At 45.1% G+C, this 15,895-nt stretch overlaps 1 protein-coding gene and 1 long non-coding RNA gene across 2 annotated transcripts in view; one reads left to right on the forward strand and one right to left on the reverse strand.

Annotated features, from left to right (window-relative positions):
* PRKCH (protein kinase C eta) overlaps window positions 1–14,922 on the forward strand; it is a 221,497-nt gene extending 206,575 nt beyond the window's left edge. Inside the window, exons 13-14 of the mRNA XM_059914358.1 lie at window positions 12,065–12,208; window positions 13,637–14,922. Coding sequence (XP_059770341.1) covers window positions 12,065–12,208; window positions 13,637–13,783 — 291 coding nt within the window. The 3' untranslated portion in view covers window positions 13,784–14,922. The remainder of the gene's footprint in view (window positions 1–12,064; window positions 12,209–13,636) is intronic.
* LOC132359772 (uncharacterized) lies at window positions 5,491–11,685 on the reverse strand. The gene is made up of 3 exons (XR_009500929.1): window positions 11,530–11,685; window positions 10,275–10,714; window positions 5,491–6,253 (listed from the first exon to the last, which is right to left on the reverse strand). It is a non-coding gene; the product is annotated as an uncharacterized LOC132359772 (long non-coding RNA).
* Window positions 14,923–15,895: the final 973 nt, after the last annotated feature.

The raw sequence follows: 15,895 nt of genomic DNA on the forward strand, positions 1-15,895 counted from the left end.
AGGATCACAAGACCTCATTCTACTCCTGCCACTGCTTTCCAGTCTTTACCTCTGTAACACAGTGATGATAACACCTGCGGTACCCACTTCAAATGAGGTAGCGCCCATGAAAGCATTTTCAAAGTGGTATGCACAACACTGGAGTAAGTTATTAGTATTGTTAAGTTATGAGTAGTAATTTTACAGCATGTTGAGAGGTGTCATTATCTTCATCCTCCCTTTGAACAATCCACCAATATCATCAAGATTATTAAGCGCTTAATTGTACATGAGGCTGTGTTAGGTTTTTATTTTGGAGAGAGTTGTATTTCTGTTTTCCCAGGAGCCTTTTTTTTTTTTTTTCTCCCAATTAAGCATCTTTTTTCTTATACCTTTTTAAAATTGTAGTTGATTTACAATGTTATGTTAGTTTCAGGTGTACAGCAAAGTGATTCAGTTATATATATATATTATATATATATATATATATATATATATATATATATCCTTTTTCAGATTCTTTTCCATTATAGGTTATTACAAGATATTGACTATAATTCCTTGTGCTATAGAGTAGGTCCTGTTATTTTTCTATTTTATATACAGTAGTGTGTATCTGTTAATCCCAAACTCCTAATTTACCTCTCCCCACTCCCCAACCCCCAAGTTGAGTACCTGAGTGCACCCCAAAGAAAGATTTTTAACAAATAAACAGAGAAGGAGAAAGCACCCATTGGTGAACTCTGCCCATAGCTGCTGCCCTTGCCTCTGTGTGCGATCCTTCCCCACCAGAGAGGCAGGAAGGCCAAGATCCCTGAGCCAGCCCTTCACATCTGTTCTCACCACCGAATCAGCATGGTGGGTCATCTCTACTTGGCTTCCTGAGATTTCCTGATGATCCTTTCTTTGGAACGTAAGGTCAGTGCTGTTCCTGGAATTGGTGTCTGCTGGATATTTTACTTGCCCTTTTGTTTTTTCCCTTCAGAAGGAAATGCTTTCTGAATACCTTCTTAACTTTTTAAATAGAAGGTATTATTATTATTCCACGTCTGTAGAAGCTGTTTGCATACCCATTTATATAACACTAGAGAGTCATAGATGTTCAAGGCCTGGGGGCTTCGTATGGTATGATAACGTCAGTGAGTCCCCTGAATTCGGGGTGAGGGGTGTTCTTGTCTGTCGTTCAAGGAGAGTGAGGGGTTGAACAGGATGGGCACCAACATCTTACCCAGTGTAACTCCTAACCCAGTATTACTTTCCTCCCCTCACCCTTCCCATCATCATCTTTACCCCCACCCCCAAGATTGGGTAGCCATACACCAAAAACTCAAAAGTCCTCCCAAATTTCACATAAGCATGGATAGAGAGCTGAGAACTTGCGTGTGAGAACACTCCCCACGGAGCACAGAGTCGGCGGGAGGAGGGGAGGTGGAGTACACAGTTTTTAGCCCAGTTTTCTACTTGAAAAAAATTCCCAAGTCATTAACCAGTGATCTTGACAACTGAAAATAACCATAGTATTCACCCCAAAATGTACAGCGGAAGACTATTTTTCTTGCTTGCCCTTTTGTCTCTCACGTCTCATCTTCGCTGTGAAGGTGTGTGTGTGTGTTAAATGCTCACACGTGCATGTTCCAAAAGCAAAACCATCCTCCCCTCCCCTCTCAGAGAACAGGTTATAAAAACTGGCAACAAAAAAAAAAAAAAAAAAAAAAAAAACTGGCAACATCCACAGAAGGTAGCACACGAAAGATAAAGAAAGATACACACTCTTGTGTGAAAAACAGACCTAGACTTTCTAGATTGCTGACCTTAAAGGTGATTTTTTTAATTTTTTTTTTTTTTTTTACTTGCTTTTGGTATAAATACACGTTTTCTGTTGGCCACCACGTTACCGAGTTTCCTAAACTGGCACTGAATTATCCCAAAATGTGAATAATCATGACACAGACGAAAATGTATAGTTTACTTAGAGCTTCTGCAGTTGCGCTGAGCTTTGGCCTCATCAGCTCCAGAAAGACTTGAGGGAGTCCTCGTGAGTCCCCAGAGCTTAGGAAGGTGATGCCCTCTGTCTCTGAGGTGAGCATTCCTTTGTGCTAAATCACCTCCGGTGAGAGATCACAAGGCGCCAGTGCTGACTTGGGTGAGGTCAACGCCCTTTTCTCCGGGCTCACACAGGTGGCCAGGTTAACTAAGTGCTGAAAGGAGTTTGGTGCATTTTCCTGGGTCACCTTTGTCAGTTCGGGAGGCATTGTAAACTTGGCCTCAGAAGGAGATTATAGCATGCTTTCGCTCCTAAGCTTTACAGAAATTAAACTGTGTGTTTGCACGTGGGCTTATCTGTCATCACACCTATCAGATTTCATCCTCTGTGCATTGTCTGCAGGAGTCTCGTTTGCCTCTGTGTACAGAGAAGGAACCGCGAGTAATTTGGGGATCCTCTTTTAGCCCTGAGTGTGTCTCACGTCTGTTACCAGGCAATTGACCAGAGCGGCACTGAGCTTGATCCTCTGCATTTCCTACTCCCCTCCTGGCAAAGATTGGAATGCTCAAGGCAGCAGCCAAAGGTGGCCAGCCAGGAGGAGGCTGAGGAAGTGGAGGGAAAACTGGGACCAGGGTCATGCAGAGGATCCAGCTCTCCATCATTAGAGCCAATTTTTCAAAGAGTGTTACGGGGAAAATCCAAAAGTAAGTTACTGAAAGGTCCTTTAAAAGGAGGATGGTTAACGTGAAGCCTGGCAGCCCTTGCCCTTTGCCGGGACTGGAGTTCCCATATGAGGAAATGGCGCTTCAGGCTTCTTACTGAAACTGACACCTTCAGAAATGGACCATTTATTCACAGATAGGCCAGGCTAGTGTTGGCAGAACACAGAAAAATACTGATCTTCCTAGAGGCTTCATTTTTGGCATTCTTTATCACTTTATTAAAGTTACTATTCTCAACTTCCTTCCCCCATTTCAGATTGTTTAGGACCTCTATTCTTAGGAAACTTACATTTTATCTGTGGCTAGTAGTGTGAAGGATTTTATTTTTTAATGAAGTATTAATACCACATGGCTCTTTAATCTTCATATCTCAGACAGGAGCATAAAGATGTCAGGTTTTGTAAAATGAGCATGGAAATCTTTTCTAGGTAGAGGTTTGCTAACCGACGTCTGCGGGTCAGAAGAGCTTTTTGTTTTAAGTTGGAAAAACTCTAAGGAACACACTTAAAAACTCTAAGTAGCACACTTTGTTTTCTTTCCTTTGTCCCTTCCAGTGATCAACGAGCATTAAATTTTAGCAGGTGGTGGTTAGGTTTGGTTTAGACACCCAAGAAAATGTGTATCCAGGATAAAGAAGGGTGTTGGCCTGGGTTTCATCAGGAGGAAATAAAGACATTGTGTAGTATGCCTCTGGAGGATCCTTCTTTAGCACTTGCTTCCTTTCAATAGCTGCACTTTGGGGGATCACAGCTATCAGGCGAGCTTCCTTTTCCTTCAACACTTGGGGGTTATTGGAGAGCAGTGAAACCCTCACCATTAGTCAGAGATGCTCGGGACTGGTTTGCCAGGAATAAAACCATCTTGGCCAACAACACTGGCATTGGCACAAGGGCCCGACCTTGGGCTTCTGTCTCTGAGACTCACCTCTGATCTTTACCTTTTTTTAACCAGTGTTATCACATGACTTTAGTGAAGCTACTGAGATGGCTTGGGTTTCAGGGGAAGCTATAATGAGTATAAAACACAGGCAAGGCAGAGTGTTAAGAGCGTTGATAAGGAATAAATATATGCCCATGTAAAGGCTGCTGGATTCTAATCAGAGACAGGATGGAAAATATAGCCCGCAAACCTGCAACAGATTTTAGCACTATTCCTGCCCCAGTGCAGAAAGAGAAACAGTACAGGGCATTTTTGTACTTGTTTTCATTAGGAGGGAATAAAGTGCACTGTAGACTGTCTCTGGAGATATCTCCCAGAATATTCTGATGTGGCTCAGGTAAGACATTGATCCACTGGTGTGTTCAAATATACTTACATACTCACCTGCCCACTCCTTCAGTAACTAGCTCCTGGAGATCAGCTTAAACATGTTTTATTTCATTTTTATAAAGCAAGTCCACTTCAGACCCAAGGAAAACATGACATCTTCAGCTGAGGGAGGTACAGTTATCTTCAAAATTTTTTCTCATTCCAAATAGAGAAGAAAGGATAAGACTGTAGACTCTCGATGTAGGCATAGACCCTGGAGGACATTGCTCTCCCCTCCCACCTGACCACAGATGGGTCATCCAGGTGGTTCTTTCAGTGTCTCCAGTAAGGCAGTCCTGCTCCTCCCAGGAAAGCGCCTTCTCTCACTTAATGGCATTGAGTATTAGAAATTTTTGTTTTAATTTTCCTTATGACATCCTTACATACACTCCTTTAACTTCCACTCTCCATACTTATTTCTCCCATTTAGAACCGCCTCTTCTGGCCAACAGCACTTCCATTATTTGAAGCTATCAACAGTGTCATCTGTCTTTTCTTCTCCAGTATAAAGACCCCAGTTGTTGGAAATAAAACCAGGTGGTCAGAATGAAGGATTCCTTGGGTTCAAGACTATTCCTTTTCTCTCCCTTCTCTTAGCATCTGCTCTGGGTGTACATCTCTATCACTTCTCCCTCCATAGAGTCAGAGAAAGAGGAATGGCTTGTGGGCCAGCACAGGAAGTACAACATAAGTAAACACACACAGTGCTGTGCATCCTTTTTTTTTTTTTTAATTTATTTTTTATTTATTTTTATGGCTGTGTTGGGTCTTCATTTCTGTGCGAGGGCTTTCTCTAGTTGTGGCAAGCAGGGGCCACTCTTCATCGCGGTGCGCGGGCCTCTCACTGTCGCGGTCTCTCTTGTTGCGGAGCACAGGCTCCAGACGCGCAGGCTCAGTAACTGTGGCTCACGGGCCCAGTTGCTCTGCAGCATGTGGGATCTTCCCAGACCAGGGCTCGAACCCGTGTCCCCTGCATTGGCAGGCAGATTCTCAACCACTGCGCCACCAGGGAAGCCCCAGTGCTGTGCGTTCTTATCCAGGTGACGTCCTGAGCGTCATCCCAGGATTGCTCCTGACCTGTCACTGCTCTTTCATCCAGAATCCAAATGAGGAGGTTGGTAAACCTCAAAAGGAGGTTTAGCATAGTGACTGAGGGCAAAGGCTTCTACTGTTAGATAGGCCTGGCTTCAAATCTCAGCTCCAACACTCCCAAACTGGGTGGCCTGGGGCAGGTTCCAGATGGGTCTGTTCCTCAGTTTCCCTTTTTTTTTTTTAATTTTTATTGGAGTCTAGTTGATTTACAATGTTGTATTAGTTTTAGGTGTACAGCAAAGTGAATCAGTTATACATATACATATATCCACTCTTTTTTAGATTCTTTTCCCATGTAGGTCATTACAGAATACTGAGTAGAGTTCCCTGTGCTATACAGTAGGTCCTTATTAGTTATCTATTTTATATATAATAGTGTATATATGACAATCCCAATCTCCCAATTTATCCCTCCCTAAAAAACTAACCATAAGTTAGGTTTTTACATCTGTGAGTCTATTTCTGTTTTGTAAATAAGTTCATTTCTACCATTTTTTTAGATTCCACATATAAGCAATATCATATGATATTTGTCTTTGTCTGGCTTACTTTACTCAGTATGACAATCTCTAGGTCCATCCATGTTGCTGCAAATGGCATTATTTTGTTCTTTTTTTATGGCTGAGTAATATTCCATCTTCTTTATCCATTCCTCTGTCAATGGATATTTAGGTTGCTTCCATGAGCTGGCTATTGTGAACAGTGCTGCAATGAACATTAGGGTGCATGTATCTTCTCAAATTATGGTTTTCTCATGGTATATGCCCAGTAGTGGAATTGGGTCATATGGTAGCTCTAGATTTAGTTTTTTAAGGAACCTCCATACTGTTCTCCATAGTGGCTGTATCAATTTACATTCCCACCAACAGTGTATGAGGGTTCCCTTTTCTCCACACCCTCTCCAGCATTTATTGTTTGTAGATTTTTTGACGATGGCCATTCTGACTGGTGTGAGGTGATACCTCATTGTAGTTTTGATTTCCATTTCTCTAATAATTAGCAGTGTTGAGCATCTTTTCATGTGCCTCTTGGCTATTTTTATGTTTTCTTTGGAGAAATGTGGCTGGCACAGGTGGTTCTCAGCGCTGTGCCCACCACCGCAGCTGGCAGGAAGGGGTATGAGAGGAGAAGGTTGCTGACGAGTCTTCATAACGAGGTCAGACTCTACCTGTGATAGTGGCAAAACACAAAGACACAGGAGGCTGCAACATACACAAGCATGCATGTTATTCACCCCAGGGTGGCCTTCATGGCCATGAACCATACTCTGTTCTGTGTCCTGTGTTCTTTCTCTGCACTCCCTCCTCAGGACTCTCTGTAGAGTCATCAAATTCCTTCTTCCTAACTAGGAACATCCCCCTGGAATACTGATGGGGATGTCCTACGGCATGCTTGCCAGCACTAACCGCTAACTCTCTGCCCTTTGGTCCGAAGTTGAATGAAAGGAAAAGGTCCTTTTGTTTGCCCAACAGCCAAATCCATCTGTTAAGTAGAAAATACAGTGTTCTCTCTCTCCTGGAAGAAAATCCCATTAGATTAATTGCCCTACTTATATAACTAGTCCTCTTCCTATGAAATCAGATTTTTGAAAGAAAATATACTTTTAGTCATTGCCTACATTTGAATGAGTTTCAGAGTACATTTGGACCCTGTTATCTCTAGACACATTGTTAACACGGGGTGAGTTTGAACTCTTCCTCTGGAACATCTGAAAACTCAAAACCAAAGCCGCCTCAGGTGTAGCAGAGCCCACAAGACATGACAAGTGCTATAGCTGACCTCAGAATTACAGGAAAGTGTTCCACTGCACCCTTCACCCTGCATTCAGCACTTCCCTTCTGTTGTTAAAGCAGATACAACTGCACGTTAAAACCTGAGTATCATCTGTATTCTTATTTTCGATTGTCTTTAGAAATCTTTGCTGTCAGAAAAATTGTTTTTCCTGAGACCATCACTACCACCCCCCTGTTGGAGTCTGGGACTGTGAAGGCAGAAACAGACCTTGTTCCCTTTTCCTGGCTGCAAAGTATAAGAGAGAGAGACAGAGCCAGATAAGCCTCGGGGCCAAGGCTCACCTCAGATGTTCATCTCTCAGAGGCTTTTCAGTCCATGCCCCTGTCTTTAGGTAGGACGGGATGGCCCTCCAAGTGATTTAACAAGGTGCTTGCTGAAACTCACTAGCATTGGTTGAAGGCTTGCTCTTGTGCCAGGTATTTTACACTGATTATCTCATTTACGCATCATAATATTAGGATATACAGAAAAATCTCCATTTTATAGTTGAGGAATCTGAGGTCCAGGGAAGTTAATACATTTGTCCAAAGTCACACAGCTCATCAATGGGAGAACTGGTATCCAAACACAGCAGTGAAGCTGCAGAGCCTAACCAGTTCCCCTCTGGGCCCTCCGTATCAGAGGAGCTCTTATATCCTTTATAATCCGTCCCTGGCTGGCAGGAGGCTTTGCAGGACATTCCTGTACAGACCTGGCCTACATTGCTTATGTTTCTTCAGGAAGGTGCCTGGCTGACTGCTTTCCCCTGTGGTCATGCCTTCTCTGCAGCCTTGAAGGAACTGTTCTTTCTCATTCTCTGGGCAGGTGTGCTTCTGATTCCTTCAGGATCCTCTAGAGAAATTCCACTTTCACGAGGGCCACAGGAGGAAGGGGAATATGAAACGAGTCCACACATTCTTGCCCCTGCTCTCCAGTTAGCTGGAGACTTATATTCGGGGTGGAATCAGATTTTCCACCCTGGCCTCCTCCCTCTTTGCGGCTTATAACGTGCTTTCATTGACCCTAGCAACCATTCTGCTTCCTTTAGTAAGTGTGTCCAGAATCTTCCGTGGAGTCACTTTATTTTCCTCTTTGGCTGACTTCCCCATTGGGACCACAGTCGGAGAGAAGTTCAGTTGAGGCGAGGCAAGTTTTCAGTATGACCTTAGACACAGATGAGTGATGGCTCTAAACGCCATGGTTGTTAACTTGTTTGGCATTTGGGTCCCAGTAGGGGCATAAGCAAACAGAGGAAGTGTTCTGCAACGGGATCGTGCCGTCACCATCACAGCAGCAGGAACACGGTGTTTAAGGCGAGTCCTGGGCCTGGCCTAGGGCAGTGAACCCCTCCTGTCCTCAACCCCATACCCCTCCACTGACATGTCCTGTGAAAGATTCCAGGCCTGGGACTGATGTTCAGTGTTCCCTGAACTTCCCACCTCTGCATCTTTGGAGGGGGGAGGGGTTAGTCATAGAGGAGCTATAACCCTCCCCGCCCAGCCTTCCACGCCCTCAGCACCACCGATCACCCCTCCTCCTGCCCGGAATGGTCGCTGTGCTGGTTTCTGTTCCATGGTCTTCATCCTGCTCTGGCTTTCTCATGAGCTCCTGCTGCCACCCCGGCCTTCTTTCCACCCTATGCCAGGGCCCAGAGCCAACACAGGCATGCGGGCAGCCAGCCAGGTATGAGGCCAAGGGGAGTGGTGGGACCAGGGGATCACATGCCCCAGCTAATGAGGCAGCCACTGCTCAACTCCAGGTCATTTTCACCAAGAAGAAGTGCAGGTCCAATGTTCCAGAATATTCCATCTTCCAAGAGAATTTGGAAAACTTGACTTTCATGAGTGTGATGTGACATTTGCTACCTTTTAAATGTTTGACAAGTAGTTAAAATTATTTTAAAAACACTCTATGTGGGCCAAATAAAATGTCTGTGGCCTGGAGCTGCTCTCAGTTCTATTCTCTCTCCCTCCACCTCTGCCTTCCCCGCACCCCAGCCTGCCCTCCCAGCATCAGCTCTCTCTCACCAAACGGTGATGGCCCTGGGTGTCAGACCTCTCACCCTGGCCTGCACCCCAGGCTTACAGGGCTAGTCAGCTCCTGGTGGATGTTTGCACATCTCAGATGCAAAGCTGAGCTCACCAACCTCCCAGATCTGTAAGAAAGACCTTGAGAAATGGTAGATGTTTTTGTTTTCATCCCTTTGACAAAAGTTACTACCGCTACTACTACTATACTTCTATTGACACTAATACTCCCAACAATAATCAGTTTCTGTTATCCTTTTCCGTCCCTCAACAGCGGGAGAGGACCCTGGGACCTGGCTGTCCTCCTGCCCCTTCCCCCCAGCTCCAGGCAGAGTGGAATGTGCTCATTTTTCTTCCACAAGCCCTCCAGGACCTGCTCCCCTCTTTTCCTTTCTACTAACTAGAAAATCTAGCTTCCAGACTTGTCGTGTCTTCTCGGCTGTCGTCTCAACCTCCTAACTAGTCAGCCCCCTACCCACGAATCTCTTACCCCTCCGTTAGGGATTTATCCATCCCATCGTGGCTAGAGTCATCCCTGAATCACAGGGCAGCTCTCGTCATTCACCTCTTCGTACGCTTTTGTCGGGTCCTCCTGGCTGCCCCACGGTTCCTCGGCCGTCCTTTCACGCCAGCCCTACCACCCTACAGGCTCCCTCACCAACGTGGCCGGTGCTTGCCTACAGCCGTGCCAGCTGCGTTCTCGGGCGTGACTGCCCTCTTCCTTCCTGGCTCTGTTAATTCTATGTATATGCCTCATGTCATCAACTGTCACCTCTTCTGAGAGGCCATCGCCTGCCCTCTCACCACCAGCCCCCAATGCGATTTTCCCAGTCTCTCTCCGGAGCTCCCGCTGCACTTGGCTGTGTCTCTCTTCCTTTCGTCCAGCTGTGTTACAGATAAAGTGTGCTTGCCTCTGCCCCTTCTCTTGATCAGCTCCTTCATGGGGGGAGACACTGTCCTTGTCATCCGTGTACCCACCCCCTATGAGGCCTAGTGCACTGCCTTGCATAGACACCTGCAAACCCTTGTAAATTGAACTTTTCTTTTTTTTATGTGGAGAATGAATATCTTGAGCCCTTTAGATACAGCCAAAGTTAAAACAAAACTGCGTGGTTATTCGAAAGGATTTATCAGAATTCTAAGCATAAGCTAGTGAAAGGGTTATTCTGCCCGACTCCATTCCCAGGGATGAAGTTTACAGAGGAGAGCAGCCACGATTTGGTCTCCTGTTCCTTGGGCAGTGCTTTTCCACAGTGCCCCTTGGAAGGTTGGCTTCCGTGCCGGGGCAGGGAAAAATGGGCAAAGTTGTTCAGACACCAGGGCTTCTGCCACCCTGGCATCAAGAGCCCCACACTGTTCCTCTTGCCCAGAAGAACAAGTTGTACTCACACATTCACAAGGTGTCCTCTGCTCGCACCGTTGGCAGGCCTGGGAGTTTCCCACAAGCCATCTGGGTCTGTTCTGCTGTCCTTGTAGCTTGAGTTTTTTGCAGCATTGTTTGTTTTTTGTTAATTAGCTCTTAGAATAGACACGGCTATTCCATCAGGGATCGTATCCCATTGACTTTCCTAATGAGAGAATCTACTCATTTCTTTTGTGTATTTATTTTCCCCTGCCTTTCTGAGTTGCACAGACTCATCTGGGGAGAGCCCACGCAGCATGAGCTCCTAGCTCTTTCAGAACGGAGTTGTTTTTGAGATATATTTCCTAAGTCAACGCTGATCACCGTGCGTGCCCAGAGTGCTAACTGCCGTGGAGCTCTGAAAGCTGCTTTTACTTTCGAGTTCCACGTCCAAATTCAGCACCACCAGGCCTTTCATTCCTTGTCTCTAGGAAAGAGGAGAAACCATTAAACCCCATCCGTGTCTTCCATTTTTACTAGCTCCCCTTGGAAGCTTTTTTAGCGTTTTATGAGGTCTGTCCTGTCAGATTGGCTTAGGGACTCTGGCAGCCTCCTCCCTCCACCTGATCGTGTTCACCTGAAGCAACCCAGGAGGTTTTGCAGCTTTGGACACCTGACATGGCAGGGCTGGTCACCTCTCAACCCTACCCTTTCTTGTGTGCACCTTCAAGATTTTTTTCAAAAATACTGTGTAAATTCCACTCCAAAGCCATTTCTATGAACACACCATTACTTTTGTCTTGTGTTCATAAATCAGACTTGGAAAGATAACTTGATTTAAGTTTTTAAAAAGTTTTTATCCAAGGCAATTTTCTTTTGATAATGGGAAATTAGCTTATGTGTCTTTAAAATTGAAAATGACATTCTGGCCATGAAAAGTGAATTATCCTATGCTGGTCTTTGGTCAGGATACGATCAGAATGCCTTTGCTGACCACTCTGTGAAAGGAGGGTTAGCCCAAAACATCTTGATAGGAGCTCAGCCGCGAGGAAGTTGCCCAATTGATATAAATACAGAGGATTTATATACACACATTCCTTGAATGTATGGCAGTGCTTTTAAATTTTGGACTATGTGGCAAGAGTCTCAGTCATGAAACATTTCAAAATGAAGGGGCAGGAGAGAAGGGAGCATCTCAACGAAAAAAACTTTTCACTCAAAACTATGATATCTTTGTTGCATAATAAAAGCGGCCAACTTTGTTTTTCCTGGAGCCCGAACACAGAACTTTAAGTTTTTCACCCTTGCGGCTTCTTCACACAGCTCTTCAGAAAAATGACTCTCATTCTTCTCTCTGTGGTCCTGTCAGAGAGTGGGAATCCTGGCCGGCTGGTTGGGTCTCTCAGAAGAATGGCACAGCTGTTCTGAAAAGTAGCCCCATTCATAAGATGCCGGCTGTCCACAACTGCAGTGCTGGAGAAAAGCACACTATTTTATAAAGCGTTTCTTTTCTTTAAAGAGGAAAAAAAATATACATGGTATTTACAGGAAAGAAAACCGGGCCCCTCGGTTTTATTTTAGTTGCCACGTCTGAAATGGAAGTGGGGAAGGCCATAAATACACATGAGCAATTTGCGCCTCATGTGTAAAGGAAAATTGCACCTTTACGGGATGATTCATGGGGGCTGTGCCGCCTGTGATGGGAAAATGCAGCTGGTTAAGCAAGATCAGCCAGAAAGCCTCACATCGGCTCTTCTGCCAGAGCGAATGCCTACCGTCTTGTGACATACTTATTGTCTAGGATTGAATGATTGACTCTCTTTTCTCCCCCTCTCAGTTCATGACCAAGAACCCCACTATGCGCTTGGGCAGCCCGAGTCAGGGTGGCGAGCATGCCATCTTGAGACATCCTTTCTTTAAGGAAATCGACTGGACCCAGCTGAACCATCGCCAAGTAGAACCACCTTTCAGACCCAGAATTGTAAGTGTCCAAGACCACCTTAGTAGACCTTCTTCTTTCTTAAAATGTCTCAGTGTTTCACTGAGCAGCCAGATGGTCCACTGGGGAATGATCAGACTGGAAGTTCAGCCTGATGCTTTGCCAGGCACTTCACCCAGGAGGCGGCTGGGCTCCTTGCCCCCGAGGCAACGTCTATCTGTGTGCCAGGGTTACTTCTCAAAAAGTTTTTACCTCTTGCTTGCCCTGGCCCCATCCTCTCTTAATTTAAAATTTCCTGGGGTCTAAGAGGCCTTGAAACTTTCCAGGTTTCCCCAAAAGTGTTTGGTTGAGAAATTCATTGTTCCTAGCTGATTTCCTTACGCTCCTTAGTCAGGGTGCCTTTCCCAAGCCCCCAAGAAAGTAGAGAGGCCATGAAATGCTCCTCAAAGCCCTAAGCCTGGCTCCTTGGCTTGGAGAGCTCAGGTCTGTAACAGCTACTGCAGCACAGGGTTCAGGGCAGAACAGGCCGAGTCCTCTTTGACTAGGAAATACTGGGAGCACCTCACTAGGAAGTGAGGCAGCTGAGTGGGGTGGCATTCCTGAGGGTGGTCCAGCTCTCGGTCTGAGAGCTAAGCTCTTTCTCATGGGTGGGTCAAGAGAACCACAATGGGAAGGCAGAGAAGCTGGGCTGGCAGTACATCAAGAGTTAGGGGGACGAGGGGTGCTCAAAGGCAGAGAGAAAAATATCATTGACTCAAGGAAGAGAAGTAGGAGGCCTCACAATGGTAAAATTGATCTCTCCAGCATTAGTTTATAAAGATGGAAAATACACATTTCCAAGCGTCATTAGCTTAATCTGTAACAGCCTGCTAGGTTGAGACACAGAGACAAAGCCACTTCCTTTAATGGACATCCCCCTGCCAGCCCCTCTGGGAGGAGGGAAACCTTTGCCAGCAGGGCAGAATGAATCTGACTGTTGAGTAAAGTGAGAGGAATTTGTTCCCTAAACTCAGCATTTCCAAGAAGTCTTTCAAGAAAATCTCTCTTCAAGCATATAGATCTTTGTAAAACAGGAGGTGGGGCAAGCGTGAATTTGCTCAACCTCTGTTGGTTTATGTGCCTGTCCATTAGGCCTGCTGAGAAGTGGTACCTCAGTGAAATGGGGAGGGTGAACCAGCTGGCTGGGTCAGGTGAACAAATTAATTTTTTAGTTTCCCAACCTAAGGCTGGCCTGCTCAGCAAGATTTTTGTGGGGTTAGTGAATTGGTGGTTACCACATGCCCTAGTAATACACAATGCAGTAGAATTAGTGTAAAGCACTGTTTAACCAATTGTCATAACTGTGAATAACACTACCGAGAGAGTTGCAGGGCAGTCCTCCGAACTCATTGAAATGGGCTAAGTCCCACGGAAGATGACTAAACCTCAAGTGCACAGAATCTGAAATTTTCCCTGTTTCCTTTTTGACAGAAATCCCGAGAAGACGTCAGTAATTTTGACCCCGACTTCATAAAGGAAGAACCAGTTTTAACTCCAATTGATGAGGGACATCTTCCTATGATTAACCAGGATGAGTTTAGAAACTTTTCCTTTGTCTCTCCAGAATTGCATCCATAGCCTTATGGGGAATGGGAGAGATGGTATGAGAATCAAAAGGGGATAGAGATTTTCCAGGAATTTCCTTTGTGGGGAACGCCTCAGCATCAGCCTTAGAACAAGAACCTTACCTTCAGGGAAGTGGAGAACTCTGTGAAGGACGGAACGTCAGGAGATCAACAACAGTATTTCAAGTCCTGAGGGAGCCACGGTCCTGGAAACAGTTGATACTGAAACGAGATTTCATGAAGAAATACACTGCTCAGCCTCTGAGTTTCCATAGCTACTTGGGGTTTGGGATATTAACAGGAGCCAAAAGGAGAAAAGGTGTGAAGAGTAAATCGGATCCTAGAACTTCTGAGCCAATCAGGCGTTTTACTTCAAGGGACAAACCTAGACTTTGTATGGAGTGCCGGGCTCTTCTGTAAGCCATTGAGCCCCGAATACTGGCCGACTTCTGCTAGAAGTCTGTAAATGCTAATGAAGAACTTGAAGAGAAGGAAAGGGATGGCCTCCAAATAGAACGATTTACTCTGAACAAAAAAGTGTGTCCATAAAGCTCATAACTTAAAGCCCCATCCTGACAACAGATGGGCACCAAGGCAACTGCTACAGCTTATTCTTTTATCCTTACTTTCATTTAATAGATATTTATTGAGTGCCCAGTGAGACGGGGCCACAATACCCAGCAGTGTAAACAACAGATTTGCTTTCACCAAGCTTTCATCCTTAAGTTACGTGAATGGTGTTTGTTTGCATTCTGTGAAAGGCCTCTCCACGTTGCCTACATCATACTTTGCACATAACTTTTTTCACAGAAGGCAGCTCGATCCCCAACAGCAACTATCCACATAATCGGCAGGTTAATCAGCAGGTGAGCTCAGGTGCTCGCTGACTTGTGGAATCTCGTCGTGGGGGCAATGTGCCAATATTGCTCTGGACTCATCACTGAAGAATCGCACTCTGCTCGCATCCATGACCAGACTTACGGCTTATACCTTAGCGATTTACTTAAATTATATTTTAAGAGACAAAGATGTTTGTTTGGTATGCATTTTAATAATTAGAAATGGCTCTTGTAAGCAGGACATGTATCAAAGAAGGACCTTATAATATGTACCCATATATGCAGTTGGAGAATTTTATCTGGCTGAAATAAATGCATTTTGTAACAAAAGGGATTTTTCTTGTCTAGAAGGATTTGTCCCATTCCCCACTAGGAGAGGAGATGATATGTAATTAAAATAAGCTTTGAGCAGAATGGATGGAACTCTTGACTCAAAACAACTTCCTGAGAGCAAAGGTTGACATCACATTGTGTATGTCACTTAAATGAATGTGGCCTGTCTCTTCCTAACCACAACTTTCATTCTGAGTCAGGGTAATGACTGCTAAGTATTGCTGCCACAGAGTAACCCTCAAACTCCTAGTAGCTAGACATAGTAATTGCTTATTTCTCATCCAGTGAGAGCAAGTTCAACGGCCCTCTTCCAACTCATAACTATGCCATCTGATAATGCAGCTTCCAAGATTGCCATAGCAAGGGAAGGGAGAGATGGAGGTGGTGCTTACTATTTAACTACGTCTCCTAGGAGGGACACGCATCACCTCTGCTCACACCAGATTGGCCAGAACATGGCCTCCCTCTAACTACAAACAGGACTGGGAATTACAGAGCAGCCAAGGGGTATCTGGGCAGAGGTGACCGTCTCTGTTGGGGATTCTTTTTTGCATCCCAACGTGGAAAATGACTTTCGAATGAAGAGAGTAGCTAGGAGCCGCCCTCTATGTTTAGCTCTTAGCAGTGCATAGATACTCTCACCCATGCAATTTTACTAGATCTTCCCAATATCCCTGTGAGGCAAGCAGCTCATTCTACCACTATTTCCGGTGTGAATACCATGGTACATTTTACACACGAGAACAAGAGAGGCTCTGAGAAGCTGAGTTAGTTGATTACCCAAAGGTTTCAGACTTGGTAAAGAGTGGATCCGGTCTAGAGTCTAAATCTTTGATGTTCTGATCCAACAGACTTCTGGAAAGGGAGGCTCATTCTGACTTGAGGACTTTTTTTGGCCTTTGTAGCGACTTTGCAGCTCTGAAGAGCAGTGGGGCTGATTAGCTACTGGATAT

The sequence above is a fragment of the Balaenoptera ricei genome, chromosome 2, assembly GCF_028023285.1.
Source record: "Balaenoptera ricei isolate mBalRic1 chromosome 2, mBalRic1.hap2, whole genome shotgun sequence".
NCBI classification, from domain to species: domain Eukaryota; kingdom Metazoa; phylum Chordata; class Mammalia; order Artiodactyla; family Balaenopteridae; genus Balaenoptera; species Balaenoptera ricei.